The sequence below is a fragment of the Papio anubis genome, chromosome 9, assembly GCF_008728515.1.
Source record: "Papio anubis isolate 15944 chromosome 9, Panubis1.0, whole genome shotgun sequence".
Taxonomy (NCBI): Eukaryota; Metazoa; Chordata; class Mammalia; order Primates; family Cercopithecidae; genus Papio; species Papio anubis.
Genome location: NC_044984.1, coordinates 1777072 through 1797268, shown reverse-complemented (window position 1 = coordinate 1797268; position 20197 = coordinate 1777072). Strand labels below are relative to the sequence as shown.

Sequence of the window (20197 nt, the reverse complement as noted above, 5' to 3'; positions counted from 1 at the left end):
CTTGTTTAAAAGGAAATTCTGAGATTTTAATTTTCCTGTTCTCCAGTTTGTAAGACACTAGAGGCTATGATGTGGCATGTGAGACATGTTACACACCCAGTCTGATTTTATAAAAACATATAATCTCCAAGAAAACCATCTTGAATAAAATAACCTCCCCATCTTTGCTTATCTAAAACGTACTATCTATCCTTCAATGACTAACCTTCATAGTTGCTATTTAAAACCCTTCTTTAACTATCCTAAACTCGTGTTCTTCAACCTTTCTTTCATTACGGCTACCCCCAAGCCCAGGACCTTTTTTTTTTTCCTCTCTCTCTTTGAGACAGGGGACAGGGTCTTGCTCTGTCACCCAGGCTCCTGGAGTACAGTGGTGCGATCATGGCTCACTGCAGCCTCAAGCTCCTGGGCTCAAGCAATCCTCCACCTCAGCCTCCTGAACAGCTGGGGCTACAGGTGTGCACCACTGTGCGCACGTGTGTGTGTGTGCACCACCGTGGGCACATGTGTGTGCAGCGTGCACTACAGGTATGCACCACTGTGTCTGTGTGTGCACATGCGTGTTTATGTGTGTATAGAGACGAGGTCTATGTTGCTCAGGCTGGTCTTGAACTCCTGGCCTCAAGCAATCCTCCTGCCTCAGCTTCCAAATATATTGGGATTATAGGTATGAGCCACTGCACCCGGCCCTGGGACATTTTTAGATTGCTTTCTTAATCCCCATGAATTTTAATAACACAGATATACTATCTATGTACTGTGGCCCTATGGGGGGTTACAAACCATAGTAGTATTTAATAGTTTTTCACCGCCCACCCCACCAAGAACCAATTTTCACTAGAGACTGCATAACCTATCTAATCCACAGCAGTTGCTTCTTTTGACTTCTGTTTCTTCTTCTGACTTCTTCTGATTTCTTTAGCACTTAAGTCTGTGCCTCTCATTTGACAGTAATATCTGATTACAGCTTTTATTGATTTATACTGTTTTATTTAATGTTTAATAGAATTTTACATTTTTAGTGTATCATTTCCTAAACTAGATTTTAAGTGTCTATCTTCTTCCCCATGGCTTCCAGAACATACTTACATGATGGCTAAATTAATAAATGCTCTAGAAGACTTTCAACAATAGATTAATGAGGGCTGTGCCTAATTAAACATGAAATTAAAATGATAAAATTCCATTAAAATTATATAAAACCTGAAAACGGGCAATAGCTTGAAACGATTATAGCAGACCGATTTTAAAATATAAAATTATATGTTATATAAAATAGCTCAAATATTTATGCATATTCAACGTGTATTTGATTCTTCACAAAGAAACAGAAACAGTCTTTATTCTCATGCAAATTATTGTCAGCAGTTTCAAAACTACAAATATGCACATAAAACACAATATGGTTAATGTATACTACCATTAAGTAAAACCTGATGAAATTGCACTCTGAATCAATATGATTCAGTAAGTAATCAATGCGCTTACTCACAATCAGTAATTTTGATTATCAGGCTAAATGCAACTGATTACATACAGGACTACTGATAGCAGCCAAGACAGGAGGATGGCTTGAGCCCAGGAGCTCGAGACCAGCCTGGGCAACATGGTAAAACCCCATCTCCACAAAAAATATAAAAATCAGCCAGGAGTGGTGTTGTGTGGCTGTTTGCAGTCCCAGCTACTCAAGAAGCTCAGGGGAAGACTCCTTGAGCCCCAGGAGGTCAAGGTTGCAATGAGCTGTGATCGGGCCACTGCATTCCAGCCTGGGCAACAGAGCTACACTCTGTCTCAAAAAAAAAAAAAGACTTTAGTAAAAATAAATATTTCCATCCATCCCAATATGTGAGCAAGATTCAGAATCTTTATAAAAGAATTATTTCCGGCCAGGCACAGTGGTTTACGCCTGTAATCCCAGCACTTTGGGAGGCCAAGGCGGGTGCACCACCTGAGGTCAGGATGTTGAGACCTGCCTAGCCAACATGGTGAAATCCCATCTCTACTAAAAATACAAGAATTAGCCAGGTGAGGTGGCGCGCACCTGTAATCCCAGCTACTCAGGAGGCCTGAGACAGGAGAATCGCTTGAACCCAGGAGGTGGGGGTTGCAGTGAGCCGAGATCATGCCACTGCACTCCAGCCTGGGCAACAAGAGAAACAAACAAAACGAAAATATTTCCTTCAGAAGGGCAAAGTATTAATAAATCTGTTGATTTACCAAGTATTATGACCAATTCTCACCCTTGTATAATGGAATATTCACAAATGTGTTCTCAAAGGATAAATTAAAATACTAGACCATAATTAACTATTTACTGTGTTCAAGTATTCTGGAGTTGCTAACGAGGTATCCACATGGTGTGGGTGGTGGTAAATGCAGTTCCCTGGGTTAGAGAGAGGATAAAGTAGGAATACAGTGGCAGAGTTACACACTGGCTAAAGCACAGGATAAAAAAGACTTTCCCTAGAGTACACCGTATGTCACATACTGACGGCTTGGAAAGACTATGCAGCCACTATATTTAAAACAGTCTCTCCGGCCGGGCGCGGTGGCTCAAGCTTGTAATCCCAGCACTTTGGGAGGCCGAGACGGGCGGATCATGAGGTCGGGAGATCGAGACCATCCTGGCTAACACGGTGAAACCCCGTCTCTACTAAAAAATACAAAAAAAAAACTAGCCGGGCGAGGTGGCGGGCGCCTGTAGTCCCAGCTACTCCAGAGGCTGAGGCAGGAGAATGGCGTGAACCCGGGAGGCGGAGCTTGCAGTGAGCTGAGATCCGGCCACAGCACTCCAGCCTGGGCTACAGAGCGAGACTCCGTCTCAAAAAAAAAAAAAAACAGTCTCTGTCTTCCAATATTAAGTCCAAATGACTATTATGAGTGAAACTACTATTTCTAACTTCCATCCAACAGCCACCAAACCACAGTACCCAAAGATATTTCTGAATAAATTGTATCTATATTCAATGATCACATACATGCTATGTTCTGCTTCTGTTGTCATACTCCTTACCACATACCCTCAACAAAATTATGACAAGATACACGACATTGTGAAAGATTAAACAAAACCAAAGCTGCCAAGAATAAAGGCATAAAACTTTATTCTCCAGCTTTTTCTATGAATAACTATTATATTTAAATTTGTAGAGGTCAATGCTTTGAAATGAGCACACAGAAATTTTGAAATATCTCTTCCCTCCCGCCATCTGTTTTCAGTAAAGTCCATCTGTGAGAACTTTGCTGACTGTATTTCAAAACATAGTAACACTTGACTTTGATGATCTGTCCAAACTGCAATCTAAAATGAGAATTTTCCAGAGTACACTTTACCTTTGGAAAGACAGAACCATAGTGATAAAGATAAAAGGTCTTTAAGATCAGCCTAATATGAAAATAATTCACAAACCTATTGGGTATTTATTGGTTTTGGCCTAACTCAGTTCAACAGCGTAATTCAGCTTAACAAATATTTATTAGATGATTAAAAATAAGATGAATAAAACATAGTCTCTATCTTCCATGAACTTACAATCTAATAAAGTGCTAAATTAGCCACATAAATAACTATCATAGGAAAAAAAGGTATAGCTAGTTCAAAGATAGAAATGATAAGGTTCAGGAAAAGCTGCATGAAGAATAAAAATTTTGCAAAGATGAGATAAAGGAAAATAACCAAGTGGGAAAAGCAAAAGTATCATGTTGAGAAAAAGAGACTACTAGTTCAACTAAAGCTTCAGGTGCATTTAGGGAAGTAGCAAAACATAAATGATGTATTTAAATGTTAGTGGAAGTGCACAAAGTGCCACAAAGACTCCCAATCATGATACTATCTACCATCCACAATTAGACGAAAAAGGTCAAGAAATGGTACAGTACCCAGGGCTGGAAACAGTAAACCTTTGATTAAAATTTGTCTGCCTTTATAAATGTCATTTAGAACTGAGACCTTAGGCCGGGCGCGGTGGCTCAAGCCTGTAATCCCAGCACTTTGGGAGGCCGAGGCGGGTGGATCACGAGGTCAGGAGATCGAGACCATCCTGGCTAACATGGTGAAACCCCCTCTCTACTAAAAATACAAAAAACTAGCCGGGCGTGGTGGCAGGCGCCTGTAGTCCCAGCTACTCGGAGGCTGAGGCAGGAGAATGGCGTGAACCTGGGAGGCGGAGCTTGCAGTGAGCCGAGATCGCGCCACTGCACTCCAGCCTGGGTGACACAGCGCGAGACTCCGTCTCAAAAAAAAAAGAACTGAGACCTTCTGCATTCACATAGCTTAATTATGAGGACTAAGATCTATGGCCCCTATATCAACATAACTTTATTATTTGTTCTAGGAAATTATTGCCCAGGAAGGTAAGAATGCAAACCAGTAAATAACTTCATCATTAGCTTTAGGAATTTCTCAAAAACTCATTCAACTGAACAACAGACTGCACAATTCGATCCTTAGAATAATAAATTGCTCAACTGGGCAAACATGCTCACTTATCAAATAAGTATTTGTTTATCAAGACTTGATCCAAGAATTCTATCACAAACTTAGCACGGGGCCAAGTAAAATCTCCTTAAACTACTTGAACCCAGACCCCAAAACCCTGTAAATATCCATATCCAATACTTTCTTTCTGAAATACTTCTAGGACTCTTTAAGGCAGTGTTCACCCTTACTGGAGTATATAATAAACCTGGCTTAGTTTGATCAACAGGTGATTTTTATGGTCTTTTTCCAAGTTGACAGGTTGAAGCCAGCCTTAACTTTAGAAACTGGAAATGTGTACCAAGGGCATTAGTAAGCTGATATTACTAACAAATGAAAACAAATAAGTTTGTGGAAACAAAGCTATCCACAAAAATAAAAATAAAAAAAGATAGCTGAAGAGTAAGTATTGATGGATATATACCCAGTATTCTCCAAAAGAATAACTACAATATGTAGTCTACATGAATATTCATTCTGGCCTGCCTAGAAATCTATGTACTCTGACTTCCATCAAAGCTTGATGGAAAAGATCTTTAAAATCACTCAGTTTCTTAAAAATTCTCAAATAGTAATTCTATCTTTTTTTTTTTTTTTTTTTTTTTGAGACGAAGTCTCGCTCTTGTCCCCCCAGGCTGGAGTGTGATGGCGTGGTCTCGGCTCTCTCGGCTCACCGCAACCTCTGCCTCCAGGGTTCCAGCGATTCTCCTGCTTCAGCCTCCCGAGAAGTTGGGATTACAGGGGTGAGCCACCACGCCCAGCCTCTAATCTTAATTGAATTTCTTAAGCAGACTTCTCCATGAAAATAAAATGAAGTGACTGACAAGAGTCTATTTACAAGTTAGTTTTCTTATAATAAACTATTACATAGTGGCATTCTTGAGTTTGGTTAAAGTAAACCAGTTTAACAGAATATGAAGGTTGAATGAATAAAAGTTCCTTATCTCCCAATTTATAAAGAAGAATCTGGAGCAGAAGAAAAGTAGGACAACCATAAAGGCTGATCTCTTTATTCAACCTAATATCTTGAAAGCTCAGAAAGGGAGCAGGAGGCAGAGGGGAGCCATAAATACAAAGATTAGGACAACCTGGTTTGAAACGCCTCCATATTTTTGTCCAAAAGCTTACAGAATGCCTCCTAACTATACACTTTAGCAAATATAGTTAAGAGTCCAGGCTTTAGGGTCAGAGGCCTAGAGGTAATGATCTAATCATTTCAACCAGTATGCATTACACAAAATTTGAAACTGATATAAATTTCAAAAAGAAATTTGAATGATGGTATAATACTGGACCAGGAGGCTAAAGACCTAGATTTCAGGCCCTAGCTGTCTTGTCTTACTACCACATCCTCCACCCTGTACCTTGACCTTTCATTCCAACTATGCTGGGCATTTTTCAGGTTCAGACATCAGTATGTGCCAGTGTGTACTCAATAAACATGAGCTATTATTATTACTATTCCCTACAGGCACTATATTGTATCTTGCTTCTGAATCTTCACATCTGCTGTTCCCTTTGTCTAGAATGTCCTTTAGTCCTTTCTTAGCTAAATCCATTTGCAGCTGGAGTTACTACCATAGTAATCTGTGCATAAAATCACACAGCACTCACCACAAATGTACTGGTTTACCTGTCTCTCCAACTAAACTACATGCTGCTTAAGGGCAAAAACTATGTCTTCTCTTCTCAAGTCCAAAGTGCCAACACATGGTAAAGAAACTAAAAACATTTGAAGAAGGATTAAAAGCATCCGTGTGTCTACTAAACTAAATGACTTTTGGGATCCCTGCCACTTTGACAGTCTAGGAACCAAGTTTGAGTACGTGAAAGAAACTTGGCATTATTTAAGAGAAATTAGGATTAGGAAGTTAGAATAGAAGGAAAAGCTGGTGGGGGAGTGGACAGTTAACCTTAGTTTAACACTAGTTCAATTTGAAAAGGTTAAAAGTCCAATAAAGAAGAAAACACTTCTCATTTGAAGGGTCTAGGGGAAAAAAAAGAAGACAGCACTATGATGATAGATTTAGAAATCACCTTTATGAAAAGGTTGTTGAAGTCAAGGGTGGCTGAGATATGTGGATAACTTCAAGATGTGTTTATCAGGATTTACTACAGTTATAGTAGTCAAGTACTATTATAAAGGAAGGACAGAGTAACAATTATTATTTATTATACACTACATGCCAGACACTGTACTAAGTGATTTTTACAAATTAATCAAACCTTCATAACAAGTTTCTGAAATGAGTATATTTCTATTCCCATTTTATTAAGTGGAAATCTAGATCAAGCATGGTAAATGAAGAAATAGAAGCCACGAAAAGGTACACAGCTCTAAGTAGTACCTTAATTCCCAACCTAACACCACTATCTTTCTTGGCTAATTACTTCAAATATTATGCAAGTGTATACGCACATTAAATGTTTTCTGTAGACTGAATAAATGTCTCATTCATAAAGCAGGTATAACTACTTTAAAATACATGTAGGTGCTCCGTGAATTACACAATACAAATTCACTTAAGATGAACTGAATTCATAGCCAATTTCTATCATGTAGTTTTTTCAAACTAATATTTAAAATGTGAGTATCATGTAGTGAGGTCTGTTAAATATTTCTGATGTTTGAAGGGAGAATGGGATCATCTTCCTAACCCAGTAATTCCACTCACAGGTATGTAGCTAATGGAAGTGTATACATTTGTTCACTAAAAAGCAAGTACTGGAATGTTCATAGCAACACCATTTATAATAGCCCCAAGTTAGATACAACCCAGATTGCCTTCATATAAATAAAATAAAAATTGGTACAGTAACATAAAGAAATACCACAGACCAATACAAATGAACAATCTACAGCTATACCCAGAAAATACAGATGAATTTCACAAACATGATACTGAGCAAAAGAAGCCAGATACAAGAGTATATATGGAATCATTACAATGAGATAAAGTACAAAAGAAGCAAAATTAATCTATGCCATTAGAAATCAGGGTAATGGTTCCCTCTGAGGGAGTGGGAATAGGCAGTTAGTACGAGGAGGTAATAAGGAACCTCCAGGAGTGCTGGTTATTCAGGAGTGTCTAGTTTATAAAAGTTTATCAAACTATCCACTTATGATGTATCTACGTGTATATGTGTGTAATGCTTTAATAAGGTTTTTGTCGTTTTTCTTTGAAGGATCCTCCTACGCAGAAGTTTGAAAAATAATGATATAGAAGAGATCAGGGATACAAATTCAGGTCACTCTGAGTACAAAACCCTGCTTTTTTCCTTTTACCAAACTGTTTCCTACAAAATTATTTACTAGTCCACAGAAATGGCTTCACTAAATAAAACCAGGCATGATAAAAGTTATCAAAGAAGGCATTAAAAGGGCTGCTTAAGCAAAGATACTTAACTGGAATGATTTGTGAAAAAAGTAAACTATGACCCTCACTCATTTTTTATCCCATTACAAAAAAGTATTAATATAGTGTCGGGGACCACAGAAATTTTGAGGATAAGAAAATCTTAGATGTTTATCACCCAGTTAAACATCTCCATTTTAATGTAAGGAAAATGAAACCCAAAGAAATCAAGAAAATTAGCCAAAGTCACACATCTGGCTGGCAATACAGCCAGGACTAAAACCCAGGTTTAATCATTCATTTCTTTACTTAAATACTGCACAAATACAATATTCTTGGAATATACATTTGTGTAATTTTCTGTTTTGAGCCAGGGTCTTCCTCTGTTGCCAAGGTTGGAATGCAGTGGCACAATCATGGCTCACTGCAGCCTCAAATTCCTGGGCTCAAGTGATTCTCCCATCTCAGCCTCCCAAGTAGCTGGGGACTACAGGTACATGCCACCAGGCCCGGGTAATTTTTGTATTCTTTGTAGAGATAAGGTTTTGCCATGTTGTCCAGTCTGATCTCGAACTCCTGGGCTCAAGCAATCTGCCTGCCTCAGCCTCTCAAAGTTGTTAGGATTACAGGCGTGAGCCACCAGGTCCAGCCATTCCTGGACTACTTTGGATGCAGAGGATAAACATGTTCAAGTGAGTGGAGACAGATAACCACCAATCTATTTTTTATAAGATAAATACAAATCTAATAAAAACAAAAAGAAATAAAGAGAGATTAACTTTGTCCTTTGGATATAACAGAGGAAGTCTTTTCTTTTTGACCCAAATATACACCTCCAGTGATATGCTACATCTAACATTTATTAAGTGCTTTCTCTGTACCTGGCTGTGTTACCGCTGCTTCACATGCACTAAGTTATTCTCATTACAACCCTGTGAGACAAGAGGCATACTATTACATACTACATTTACAAAAGAGGAAACACTCAGCTCCTCGAGGCCCAGCTTTACCCTGATGTAATTCCTGCTGGTCTGGAACTTACATATATGTATTATGAAAAGAAAACTGTGATCATTGGCTCTCAATCTTTAAGTGTGTCTCACAATCACATAGGGGAGCTTGTGACAAATACAGATTCCTACTGCAGAGATTTCAATTTCAAAGTATTTAGTTTCTAATACTCTTTCTAAAAATCCATTCTGCTTCATAAGGAATCGAAGAGACTAACCTCTCCATCACCTCAAATAAGGAAGGGATTCCTATGCACAGGCAAGCGTAATCTAACTGTACACACAGGTACTTTATTCAATGTTACTTGAGAGCCAGTTCCACAACTACAATGGATCACTATCACCTATCACAGGGTCTCTTTTTCCACAAGTCTGATCATCTATGGAAATAATGTACTTTAAAATGTATTAAAGGCAAATAACCATTGAAATTGCCATATCGCACTTTTTACAATAAACCAATGAAAAGAAAATCCTGCCCCTCTGAAGAGAAAAAGTATATCAACCCCCTGGACAAGAGTCCCGGTGTACAACACACTTACATTCACATGAAACCTCAGTTTCCTCATCTGTAAAACAGATTCTAATAATATCTATTCCGTAAGGCTACTGTAGGAATGAATAATATATTCAAAAGAGCTCAAAAATTGCTTCATCCATTGTAAAAGATCAATAAAAGTGAACTATCATTATTCTCCTGATAAGAATGCATTTATTCTCTCGAAGATTAAAGAAGCAGAATAGTTAAGCTTCCCTAAGCATCTAAATAGTATACCTCCCCATGTGCTCCTTTTGTACATCTCTTTAAAGAAACTACTTGAAACCACTTAGACACAGAACTTTAAATTTGTTGTTGATAAATTCATTCAACAACTGTTTGTTATATGCCACTCAAAGATCAGGTTAGACTCTGAGGATACCAGGGGAAAACAAAAAGGCAAGATTCTTACCACCATGGAACTGAAGAGTCTGCAAGCAAAAACAATTACTAAATAATTAAAAATCTTTATAAAATATGTTGTATCTATAAGTTTATAAACATAAATATATAAGTCACACAAATATATGTCATGATACGCACTGTAACAGAAAATAAAAGGTGATTAAAGATAACAATGGGAAACCTGATACAGAATGAAGTGGGGGTAGAGAACTTAACCTGAATACTGAAGGATGAGCAGCAGTTAGGCAGAGGTGTGGGTGTAAGAACACTCCAGGCAGAGGAAAGAGCCATGTTTGAAGGCTCTGAAGCTGCAAAGAGCCCAGCCTGTTTAAGAAACTGAAATAAGGCCAATACGGTTGCAGCTCAATGAACATGAAGAAGAATGTCCTGAAATGAAGTTGGACAGATAGGGTAGCAGTGAGATCACCCAGGATCCTACAGGTTATAGAAAGGATTTGGGATTTTACCAAAAGTGCAGTGGGAAACAAATGAATTTCTTAAATGGGAATGGCATAATAAACTTTGCATTTTTAAGAGCTCTCTCTAGGAACTGTGTGAAGAATATATTGGACAGTACAAGAAACAAAACAGAAGTCCTGACAGGAGGTGTATTCCAGATGGAAGATGGTGGTGGCTTAAAGTAATGGCAGAACAGACAATGAGAAGACCATTTGAAGTTAAATTGACACAACTTGAGTTTTATAGTAAGTTTGAATTTAGCTTCTATTTCCAAATTCCTCAAAGAGGTTAATATTCAAAATCCTGAGCAAAGCTAACCTAGGCAGGTCTCTTGATAAAAGCTCAAGAGTTAACTGACTACGAGGAAATACCATTTCACGCCCACTAGGACAGTTATATTCAAAATATAGTAACAATAGTTAGTGTGGGTGTGGAGAAAGTGGAACCCCCACACATTGTTAGTGGGAATATAAACTGGTGCAGTTGCTATGAAAAACACTCAAAATATTAAACACAGAGTTAACATATAATCCAGAAAAATCCCTCCTGAGTGTATACCCAACAGAAATGAAAACAAATCCATACAAAAGCTTTTACATGAATGATACAGCAACATTATTTGCAACAGTCGAAAAGTGTAAACAACCCAAGTGTCCATCAATCATTATTGGATAGATAAACTATAGTACAGTAGCTTCCCCATCCACAGGAAATATGTTCTAAGACCCCCAGAGGATGCCTGAAATCATGGATAGTGCTGGACCCTATATATGCTGTGTTTTTTCCTATACATACATACCTATAACAATGTTTAATTTATAAATGAGGTATAGTAAGAGATTAACAATAACCAACAATAAAATAGAACAATTTTAACAATATACTGTTAAAAAAAAAAGTTATGTGAATATGCGCTCTCACTCAAAATATCTTAGCGTACTGTACTCAGGCTTCTTGTGATCTGTGACCTTATAACAAGATGGCTACTAAGTAAGTAGCCAGCCATCTGCAGCGTGGATATGCTGGACAAAGGGATGATTCATTTCCTGGGTAAGACAGGACAGGGCAAGGAAGGTGTGAGACTTCATCACACCACTCAGATCAGCACAAAGTTTAAAACTTATAAATTATTTCTGAATTTTTCATTTAATATTTTCAGATCTCGGTTGACCCAGGGGTAACTGAAACCAGAGAATGTGAAACCACAAATAAGAAAGGACCTCTGTATATCCATACAATGGAATATTATTCAGTCATAAAAAGGAATGAAGTATTGGTACATACTACAGTATTGATGAAACTTAAAAACATTATGCTAAGTAAAAGAAGCTAGATACAAAACACCACATGTCTTACAATTCCATTTATTAAAAAGTCCAGAATAGACAAAGCCATAGAAACAGAAAGTAGACTAGAGGTTGCCTAGGGTTGGGGGTAGAGATGGGAAGTGATGGCAAATGGGTTAAAGGTTTTCTTTAGGGGATGATGAAAATGTCATAAAGTTAGATTGAAGTGATGGTTGTACAACTCTGTGACTAATAAAACCATTGAATTGTACACTTTAAATGGGTTAATTTTATGGTATGTAAAATTTATCTCAAAAAAAATTTTTAAGAGTCAACTGTGAGTAAATGTGATATTCTCCTTTAACAAACAGTAAATAAATCTAACTTCATTTTCCTAATAATCCTCAGAGAATGTGTTGAGATTTCTTTGCAAAGCATGTTGCTAAGAAGTTTTTAATACATTAACTATTTTAAATAAAATACTTATTTAAAATAAATAAGTATAAAAAATAGGGACTGGTTTGGTTGTTTTTCTGTTTTTTATTATTATTTTTTTTATTTTTTTTCCCTTAACTATCTCCTACCAGAAGGAGGTGTTTTGTTTTGTTTTGTTTTCCCTGAGACAGAATTTTACCCTGTCACCCAGGCTGGAGTGCAGTAGTGCGATCTCGGTTCACTGCAACCTCCACCTCCCAGGTTCAAGCGATTCTCCTACCTCAGCCTCCCGAGTAGCTGGGATTACAGGTGCCTGCCATCACACCCAGCTAATTTTTGTATTTTTAGTAGAAACAGGGTTTCACCATGATGGACACGCTGGTCTCAAACTCCTGACCTCGTGATCTGCCTGCCTCGGCCTCCCAAATTGCTGGCATTACAGGTGTGAGCCACTGCGCCTGGCCAGAAAGGAGGTTTTTAAACAGTAGTGAGCATCTTAGTTGTGAAACAAAAAAAATATACCCAGGATCCAAAGATTCTGATTCAGCAGGCCTGGAATAAAATCCTGGCGTTTGTACTTTTCTATAAAGGGCAATATGTGATCAGGTGGGCACTCCTAATAGGTTTATTGATTTAAAGAAACTTGGCAGTAAATAAAGACTTGTACAAAAAGATACCAGTCTGTAATGCACATAATTACCTTAAATCTTACTTTATAAATTCAGAATTACACTTAATAAAAAACGAGACACCCCTGGTGCTTTTCCTATTTTGCTTTTATCCTTATTCACGATTGGCATGTGAATGCCAATCTCCACAACTTAAGACAGCGTAAGGGCTGCCATCATGTTTTAAATGAAGCCTAAGAAATTTAGTTAAGATCTGCATCTTCTAAAAAAGGGGAAAAAACAAAGAAAATGATGCAAAATTGTTAGGAATGTGAACTGTACTATGATATATTCGTTTTATTTGCTTTCCAAATAAACAGAAAACCCATTACAAAGTTAGAATGCATCTGAGATGCAAAATTACCCTGGCTTAACAGAAAACGAGGTCTGCAACAACTTCTGTCAAAAAACAAGACCAACTACTGAATCTAATCTCTAGGTTCAATATAAACACTCAGGGACTGAGTTTGGAATTCAGAAACATTAAGTCAATCTGGTGCCAATTCTCATAAAGGCAGCTTTGTTCAGCAGAAAGCGCAGTCAGAAGACTCAGCACATGCTCTCATTTTGTCACATTACCTTGGGCAAATTACTAACCTTTCTAAATCCTATTTTCGTCCACTTTCAAAAAGAAATCATATCTGCTCTTTCTATTTCAGAGCACAGTTTTGAGAAGCAAATGAGATAATGTCTATGAAAGTGATACAATTAAGGTATTACTAGAATTATTGAGAAGGCTGCAGTCTACAGTTCAGATGTTTCAACTTCAAAACCAAAAATTTTAAGAAATGAGTCCTTTCTCCAAACACAAACAAAAAATCAGTACATAGAACTCCTCAAATCACTAAGATATTAATATTTTGCCTTTTATTTCAGTCTCAAAACTGCAGTTCTCTGTAACTCTATCCCCTTTCTTTTCGAGCTCCCATGTGCACTATACATTAACCATGAAATTGGCAGCAAGGGACAGTACTGCATATAGATTCTCTTTTTCAGCAAGGAACTTCAACTCCAAAGAGAAACAACACACACAAGACAAATTTTCATTAGGAATAAAAACACAATTTCCTAACTGGTAAATTGAGGAAGGCAAACAAGATGACTCTGGAGGGCCTTTTCAGCTCTAATATTCCACAACCTATGGATCCTTTCATTCCTTGGCTCCTCATATAAAAATCTATTAAAACAAATGAAAGAAAAAATGGTTCTTTTGTTCATACTGCTAACTTCTGCATTAGCTCAAGATTAAACGAAAATCAAATAGAGGCTTTCAGGGCAATAAATGAGTTCATTCATAAGGATGGGAAAAATCCCATCCACCTAATTACTTATTAGTGAAATTCAAACACAAATATTATCTACAGAAGATAACACTCCAACCAGTGAAGACAGTAAACAAAAATATATAGTATTACAACACACAGAAAAATCAATTAATGTAAATCTGACACAAAAGTGATTGGGTGGGCAAGTTCTGGACTCTAAAAATATATTTTGCTTTCCTTGCCTAAGCAGCCATGGAGCATGGTCCCGAGAAGCATCGGAAGTGGGTAGCAGCTCCAAAGCATTAGATGCTGGATAAACTGACCGATGAGTTTGCTCCTCGTCCATCCACTAGTCCCCACAAGTTGAGAGAGTTACTCCCATCATCTTCCTAAGGAACAGACTTAAGTATGCCCTGACAGGAGATGAAGTAAAGAAGATTACATGCAGAGGTTCATTAAGATCGATGGCAAGGTCTGAACTGATATAACCTACCCTGCTGGATTCATGGATGCCATCAGCATTGACAAGACGGGAGAGAATTTCCGTCTGATCTATGACACCAAGGGTTGCTTTGCTGTACATCCTATTACACCTGAGGAGGCCAAATACAAAGTGAGAAAAATCTTTGTGGGCACAAAAGGAATCCCTCATCTGGTGACTCATGATGCTCGGCACCATCTGCTACCCTGATTCCCTCATCAAGGTGAAGGACACCATTCAGATTGATTTGGAGACTGGCAAGATTACCGATTTCATCAAGTCTGACACTGGTAACCTGTGTATGGTGACTGTAGGTGCTAACCTGGGAAGAACTGGTGTGATGACCAACAGAGAAAGGCACCCTGGATCTTTTGATGTGGTTCACATGAAAGATGCCAATGGCTTTGCCACTAAACTTTCCAACATTTTTGTTATTGGCAAGGGCAACAAACCACGGATTTCTCTTCCCTGAGGAAAGGATATCCGCCTAACCATTGCCGAAAAGAGAGACAAAAGACTGGCGACCAAACAGAGCAGTGGGTGAAATGGTCCCTGGGTGACATGTTAGATCTTTGTACGTAATTAAAAATAATGTGGAATGATAAACAGAATTTTATTGACATTATAAATCTCAAATTGGCTAGCCTGAAATTCTTTCAAGCTTGAAAATTCCTTAGATCCCGTAATAACAGTATCAGTTTTAAAAATAGTTAAGAAACAGTGGTACATAAAAATCTTATAGTGATACAGTTACTGCCTCCTCAATCTCTTCTAAGATATCTAATAAGAATCTCGAATCTCACATTTCCAAAACACCGCTCTTGATTTCCCTACTTTAAACCCGCTTCTCCCTCTTACTTTACCATTTCAGTTCAGCTCAGAGAATCAGCCTTGATTCCTCTATTTTCCTCACTCTACAGCTAATCCATCAGGAGGTCTTGTTGATTCGGCCCACAAAATATACCCAGAATCTAGCCATTTCCCTCCATTTCTGCTGCTCCCACCATGCTGTTTCAAGTGACATCATCTCTCATCTATATTCTAACATCTGGGTCCCTCTTCTATTCTGTCTTCAAATAATCCATTCCACAACCACAGTGATATTTTTAAAAACACAAATGTCTCCATGTTTAAACACCCCAAAAGCTGCCCACTTGCCAGGCAATTTTATTCAAATACAATTTAAATTCCTTCAATAAACCTGTATAACCTGTTCTCTGACTGGTCCACTGACCTCATCTCATTTCACTCGTCCCTCTAGTTCCTCATGCTCTAACTATACTGGCTCCTTTAAAAAAAAAAAAAAGAAAAGAAAAAACAAAACAATAAAAAGAAGGCTGGGCACAGTGGCTCATGCCTGTAATCCCAGCACTTTGTGGGGCCAAGGTGGGCGGATCACTTGAGGTCAGGAGTTCAAGAGCAGCCTGGCCAACATGGTGAAACCCCATCTCTACTTAAAATACAAAAATCAGTCGGACGTGGTTGCGCAGGTCTGCAGTCCCAGCTACTCGGAAGGCTGAGACACGGGAATCACTTGAACGTGGGAGGCGGAGGTTGCAGTGAGCCGAAATGGTGTCACTGCACTCCAGCCTGGGCAATAGAGTGAGACTCCATCTCAAAATAATAATAAATTAAAATAAAATAAAGGAGAAGATGAAAGAAGAGAAAGATGATACAAGCAGGCGCAGGTGATGGTAGGAGGCAGGGGGGAAGGCAAGGAAGATAAGCATATTCCCACCTTTGGACCTCGGCACTAGCTTGTTTCCTCTACCTCGAAACACTCTTCCCCAAGCTGCTGTTCTAAGTAGAGGCTTTCAAAAAGTTAACCACAACGCATAGTAAGAAATGTATTTCATATATTATTCCTATTTATATACATAAAACTAAAATAACTAAAATAACAATTTAAATGTGTATTACTATATACACACTTCAATGCTTTTATTCTATTTTGATCTTTAAAAAAATTTTTTTAACACTTTATAATACAATTAATTTCAAAACCCACTAATAGGTACAACCCACAGTTTGAGAAACACTGTATTAGTAATAAAACATTAAACACATGCTCTATAATTTGGAAATTCCAAAGCACATAGCAAAACGTCTGTCACTATGACTTTCTGATACTTCTGCTCTATAGGTATAGTTGCCTAAAGGTTGCTCTTTTCTCTAGGAAATGAAAGAGTAAAATCTGCTTCAGCTTTCAGAAATTCTACTGACTCCCAGGGTGTACACTGGAGGTAAACAATTTCTGGAAAAGTAGCTCCAACACGCAATTCGAATTTCTCCAAAAATAACGGATAACGTCATAGTATGGTTAAATTCGAAAGATTATATGGTACCCATAGAACACGCCCTCTCCCTTCAACAAGATAAAGCAGGTTAAGTATGCTTTTAAGAGTCAGCAGAGGCCGGGCGCAGTGGTTCACGCCTGTAATCCCAGCACTTTGGGAGGCTGAGGCAGGTGGATAAGGAGGTTGAGATCGAGACCATCCTGGCCAACATGGTGAAACCCCGTCTCTACTAAAAATACAAAAAATTAGCCGGGCATGGTGGCGGGTGCCTGTAATCCCAGCTACTCGGGAGGCTGAGGCAGGAGAATCGCTTGAACCTGGGAGGTAGAGGTTGCAGTGAGCCGAGATCGCGCCACTGCCCTCCAGCCTGGTGACAGAGTGAGACTCTGTCTCCAGGGGAAAAAAAAAAAAAAAAAAAGAGTCAGCAGAAAGACATTAACTATAAAATCAAAATCAAATAATATCTAAGCTAATTTAAGAACAAGAGGCCAGGCAGGATGGCTCACGCCTGTAATCCCAGCATTTTGGAAGGCCGAGGTGGGAGGATACCTGAGGTAAGGAGTTCGAGACCAGCCTGGCCAAGATGGTGAAACCCCATCTCTACTAAAGCTACAAAAATTAGCCTGGCATGGTGGCATGTACCCAGTTACTCAGGAGGCTGAGGCAGGAGAATCACATGAACCCGGGAGGCGGAGGTTGTAGTAAGCCAAGATCGCGCCACTGCACTCCAGCCTGGGTGACAGAGCGAGACTCCGTCTCAGTAGTAGTAATAATAATAATAATAATAATACTTCAAGTTACCCAGAAGAAAAAAACACAAATGTGCAAGTTTCCTTCTTACCACGCCATTCTCCCTTCAGCAATGGAACCACACTTTTTTTTTTCCCCATATCCTCCCTCTGCCACATCCTCCAGATTTTTTCCTTTGTTTACCATTCTTCCAATTTGACTTACTTTTTTATGATGGGAAGATAGAACGGATGCCTCTAAAATGGGCTCCAAATCTCCTTGGTGGCTGTCATTATCACCTCTCCTTGTACCATCCAGGTGGTGCCCTTTTCTGAGCCTTACATCTGGCTCTGGAGTCCTGCTGCACCCCAATCGGTTTTCTGTTGGCTCGTTCATGGGATACCCAAGCCTTTCTTACAAACAGGTCTGTCTTTCTGTCCCTTCTTCTTGGGAGAATGGACCTTCAGGATAGTGAGTTGATCCTAAGAAGATGAAAGTTTTTAAAAAATGCGTTAAAGGAGTGCTGGGGGAAAAATACCAGTTATTACATATCCAAACGATAGAATATTCAGCAATCAATAACAATAAAAAAATAATGTATTCAAAAGCTATATTTGTTGATGGGAAGATAACCAAAAATCTTTTTTAAATGAAAAACACAGGATACAAGGCAACATGAATAATATGTTCCCACTCACATGTTATAAAAATATATAAGTATATGTAAGTGTATACATACTAGAATAATTAATGAAAAATATTTAAAACCCTACTCTTGGTACAGAAGAACACAGGGAAGAACCTCAGGTCTGAAGTGAGAAGAATAGTTTACTTTGCTCTGTCTGCATTTTTTTTTTTTTACATGTATCATATTACTTGTTTAAAAAATAGTATACAATTAGAAATTAGAATTCTAAATACTCATTGTATATATTAGAAAGAATATATGTAGGTTTATATATTATAACTGGGCTTTACATAACCAATCTCATTTAAACATCACAATGACACTACAGGGTATTTTTATTTCTAGTTCACAGGTAAAGGAAAACAAAACTCACCACACTTTATAAAAAATAAATAGGACAAAGTCTTCAAATTTATAAGCACATATTATCGATAATATTTTGTATTCAAAAGGTTTAATGTCTTACATTTCAACTTTTTTGAGTCATTCTGAACTCTAACTAGACTACCCTAGAAGGAAGAAACTCAGGACCAAAACATACATGTTTTACATCCATCTGGGTTACCAGAAAGTGCTATGCATACAAATGTTTAATGAATATGTGATAATATTTCAATGCTCTTAAGTGCTAAGAATATTTTCAGAAATCATTAATTTTTCTCTAAACTGGACTGCAGCAAGTAAGTCTTAGGAGTTCAAGCTTTTCAAGTCCTTGGCACTCTACCTCTTAACTCACGGACGTAAGCTTATTTTAGACAATTAGTTGAATATCCAATTAAGGATTATTACAGTCAATCCAACCAGAAATACCAAAACAGGAAGAGACCAGGGTATATGCTAGCTAATAAATTCCATATGGTTCAAAGTTCTTAGTGGGGAAAGGAGAAGTAGGGCAAAGTAAGAGAACCTAGACACCATAAAAAAGAAGGTAATAGGTGGATTAGTGTTCATATATATGGATACACAAACTAAGAATTAGTCAAAGACATAGAATTAGAGTAAAAATTAGTCAACTGTTGGTTTCACAAATCATGTGAGTTTGCTACAGGATTTCTCGAAGGGCTTTCAAAGTATGTAGGGCAAGAAGAAACAAAAATCTAAAGAATACCAAACCTGGGCATGTACCTGGCCAAGCACATTATACTACTGAGATTATAAATTATGTTATTAATGCCCATTTCTGAAAGAGGAAACAGAACTAATAATGCCTTCTATTTAATTATATTATTTAAAGCTCACAAAGCTATTCACACACACCATTTCATTTTGTTTCAGGGGAGAGGCAGCAAACATTTACTGAGAATCAACAGAGGCAGTAAACATTTACTGAGAATAAACAAAGGTAAATTCTCTACCAGATAATTTACATGTGGTATTTCATAGCATCTTTAAATATAGCCCTCTGAGGTATTATTATCCTCCATTTTGAGGATTAGAGATTGGATAACTTATTCAAGGTCATTAGGATTCAAAGAGAAGCAGCTGTGTTATACCCAGTTTCTGAACCTCACGAAGTTCATGTGCTTTCCACTGTGCAACAAAATTAAGACTGGGGTGAGTAAAAGATAAGAAAATGAACCCTAAAGGTAGTTGGTCTACATCACAAGAAAACTACAGAGTCAGGATCTTGATGCTCAAGCTGTAGCAAGTAGAATAAAGCTTTGTAAAGTATTCTTGAAATATCACCACACTAGGTCAGGCACAGTGGCTCATGCCTGTACTCCTGGCACTTAGGGAGGCCAAGGTGAGAGGATCACTTGACTCCGGGAGGTGGAGGTTGCAGTGAGCCAAAAAAAAAAAAAAAAAGAGGCCAGGAGCGGTGGCTCACGCCTGTAATCCCAGCACTTTGGGAGGCCAAGACAGGTGGATCACAAGGTCAGAAGATCTAGACCATCCTGGCCAACACGGTGAAACCCTCTACTAAAAATACAAAAAATCAGTCTCTACTAAAAATATAAGAAATTAGCTGGGTGTGGTGGCACGTGCCTGTAATCCCAGCTACTCTGGAGGTTGAGGCAGGAGAACTACTCAAACCCGGGAGGCAGAGGTTGCAGTGAGCCGAGATCACGCCACTGCACTCCAGTCTGGCAACTCCGTATTAAA

General features: G+C 38.3%; 1 protein-coding gene across 2 annotated transcripts in view; it reads right to left on the bottom strand.

Annotated features, from left to right (window-relative positions):
• The window catches only part of ADIPOR2 (adiponectin receptor 2), a 78514-nt gene that overhangs the window by 17135 nt on the left and 41182 nt on the right, over positions 1-20197 (bottom strand). The window contains exons 1-2 of one of the 2 annotated variants that reach the window (XM_021921897.2): positions 17632-17743; positions 14393-14492 (exon numbers count right to left, since the gene is read on the bottom strand). In XM_021921897.2, coding sequence (XP_021777589.2) covers positions 14393-14482 — 90 coding nt within the window. In that variant the 5' untranslated portion in view covers positions 14483-14492; positions 17632-17743. Of the gene's footprint in view, positions 1-14392; positions 14493-17631; positions 17889-20197 lie in introns of those variants that run through there. The other variant, XM_031650202.1, reaches the window with a different exon arrangement.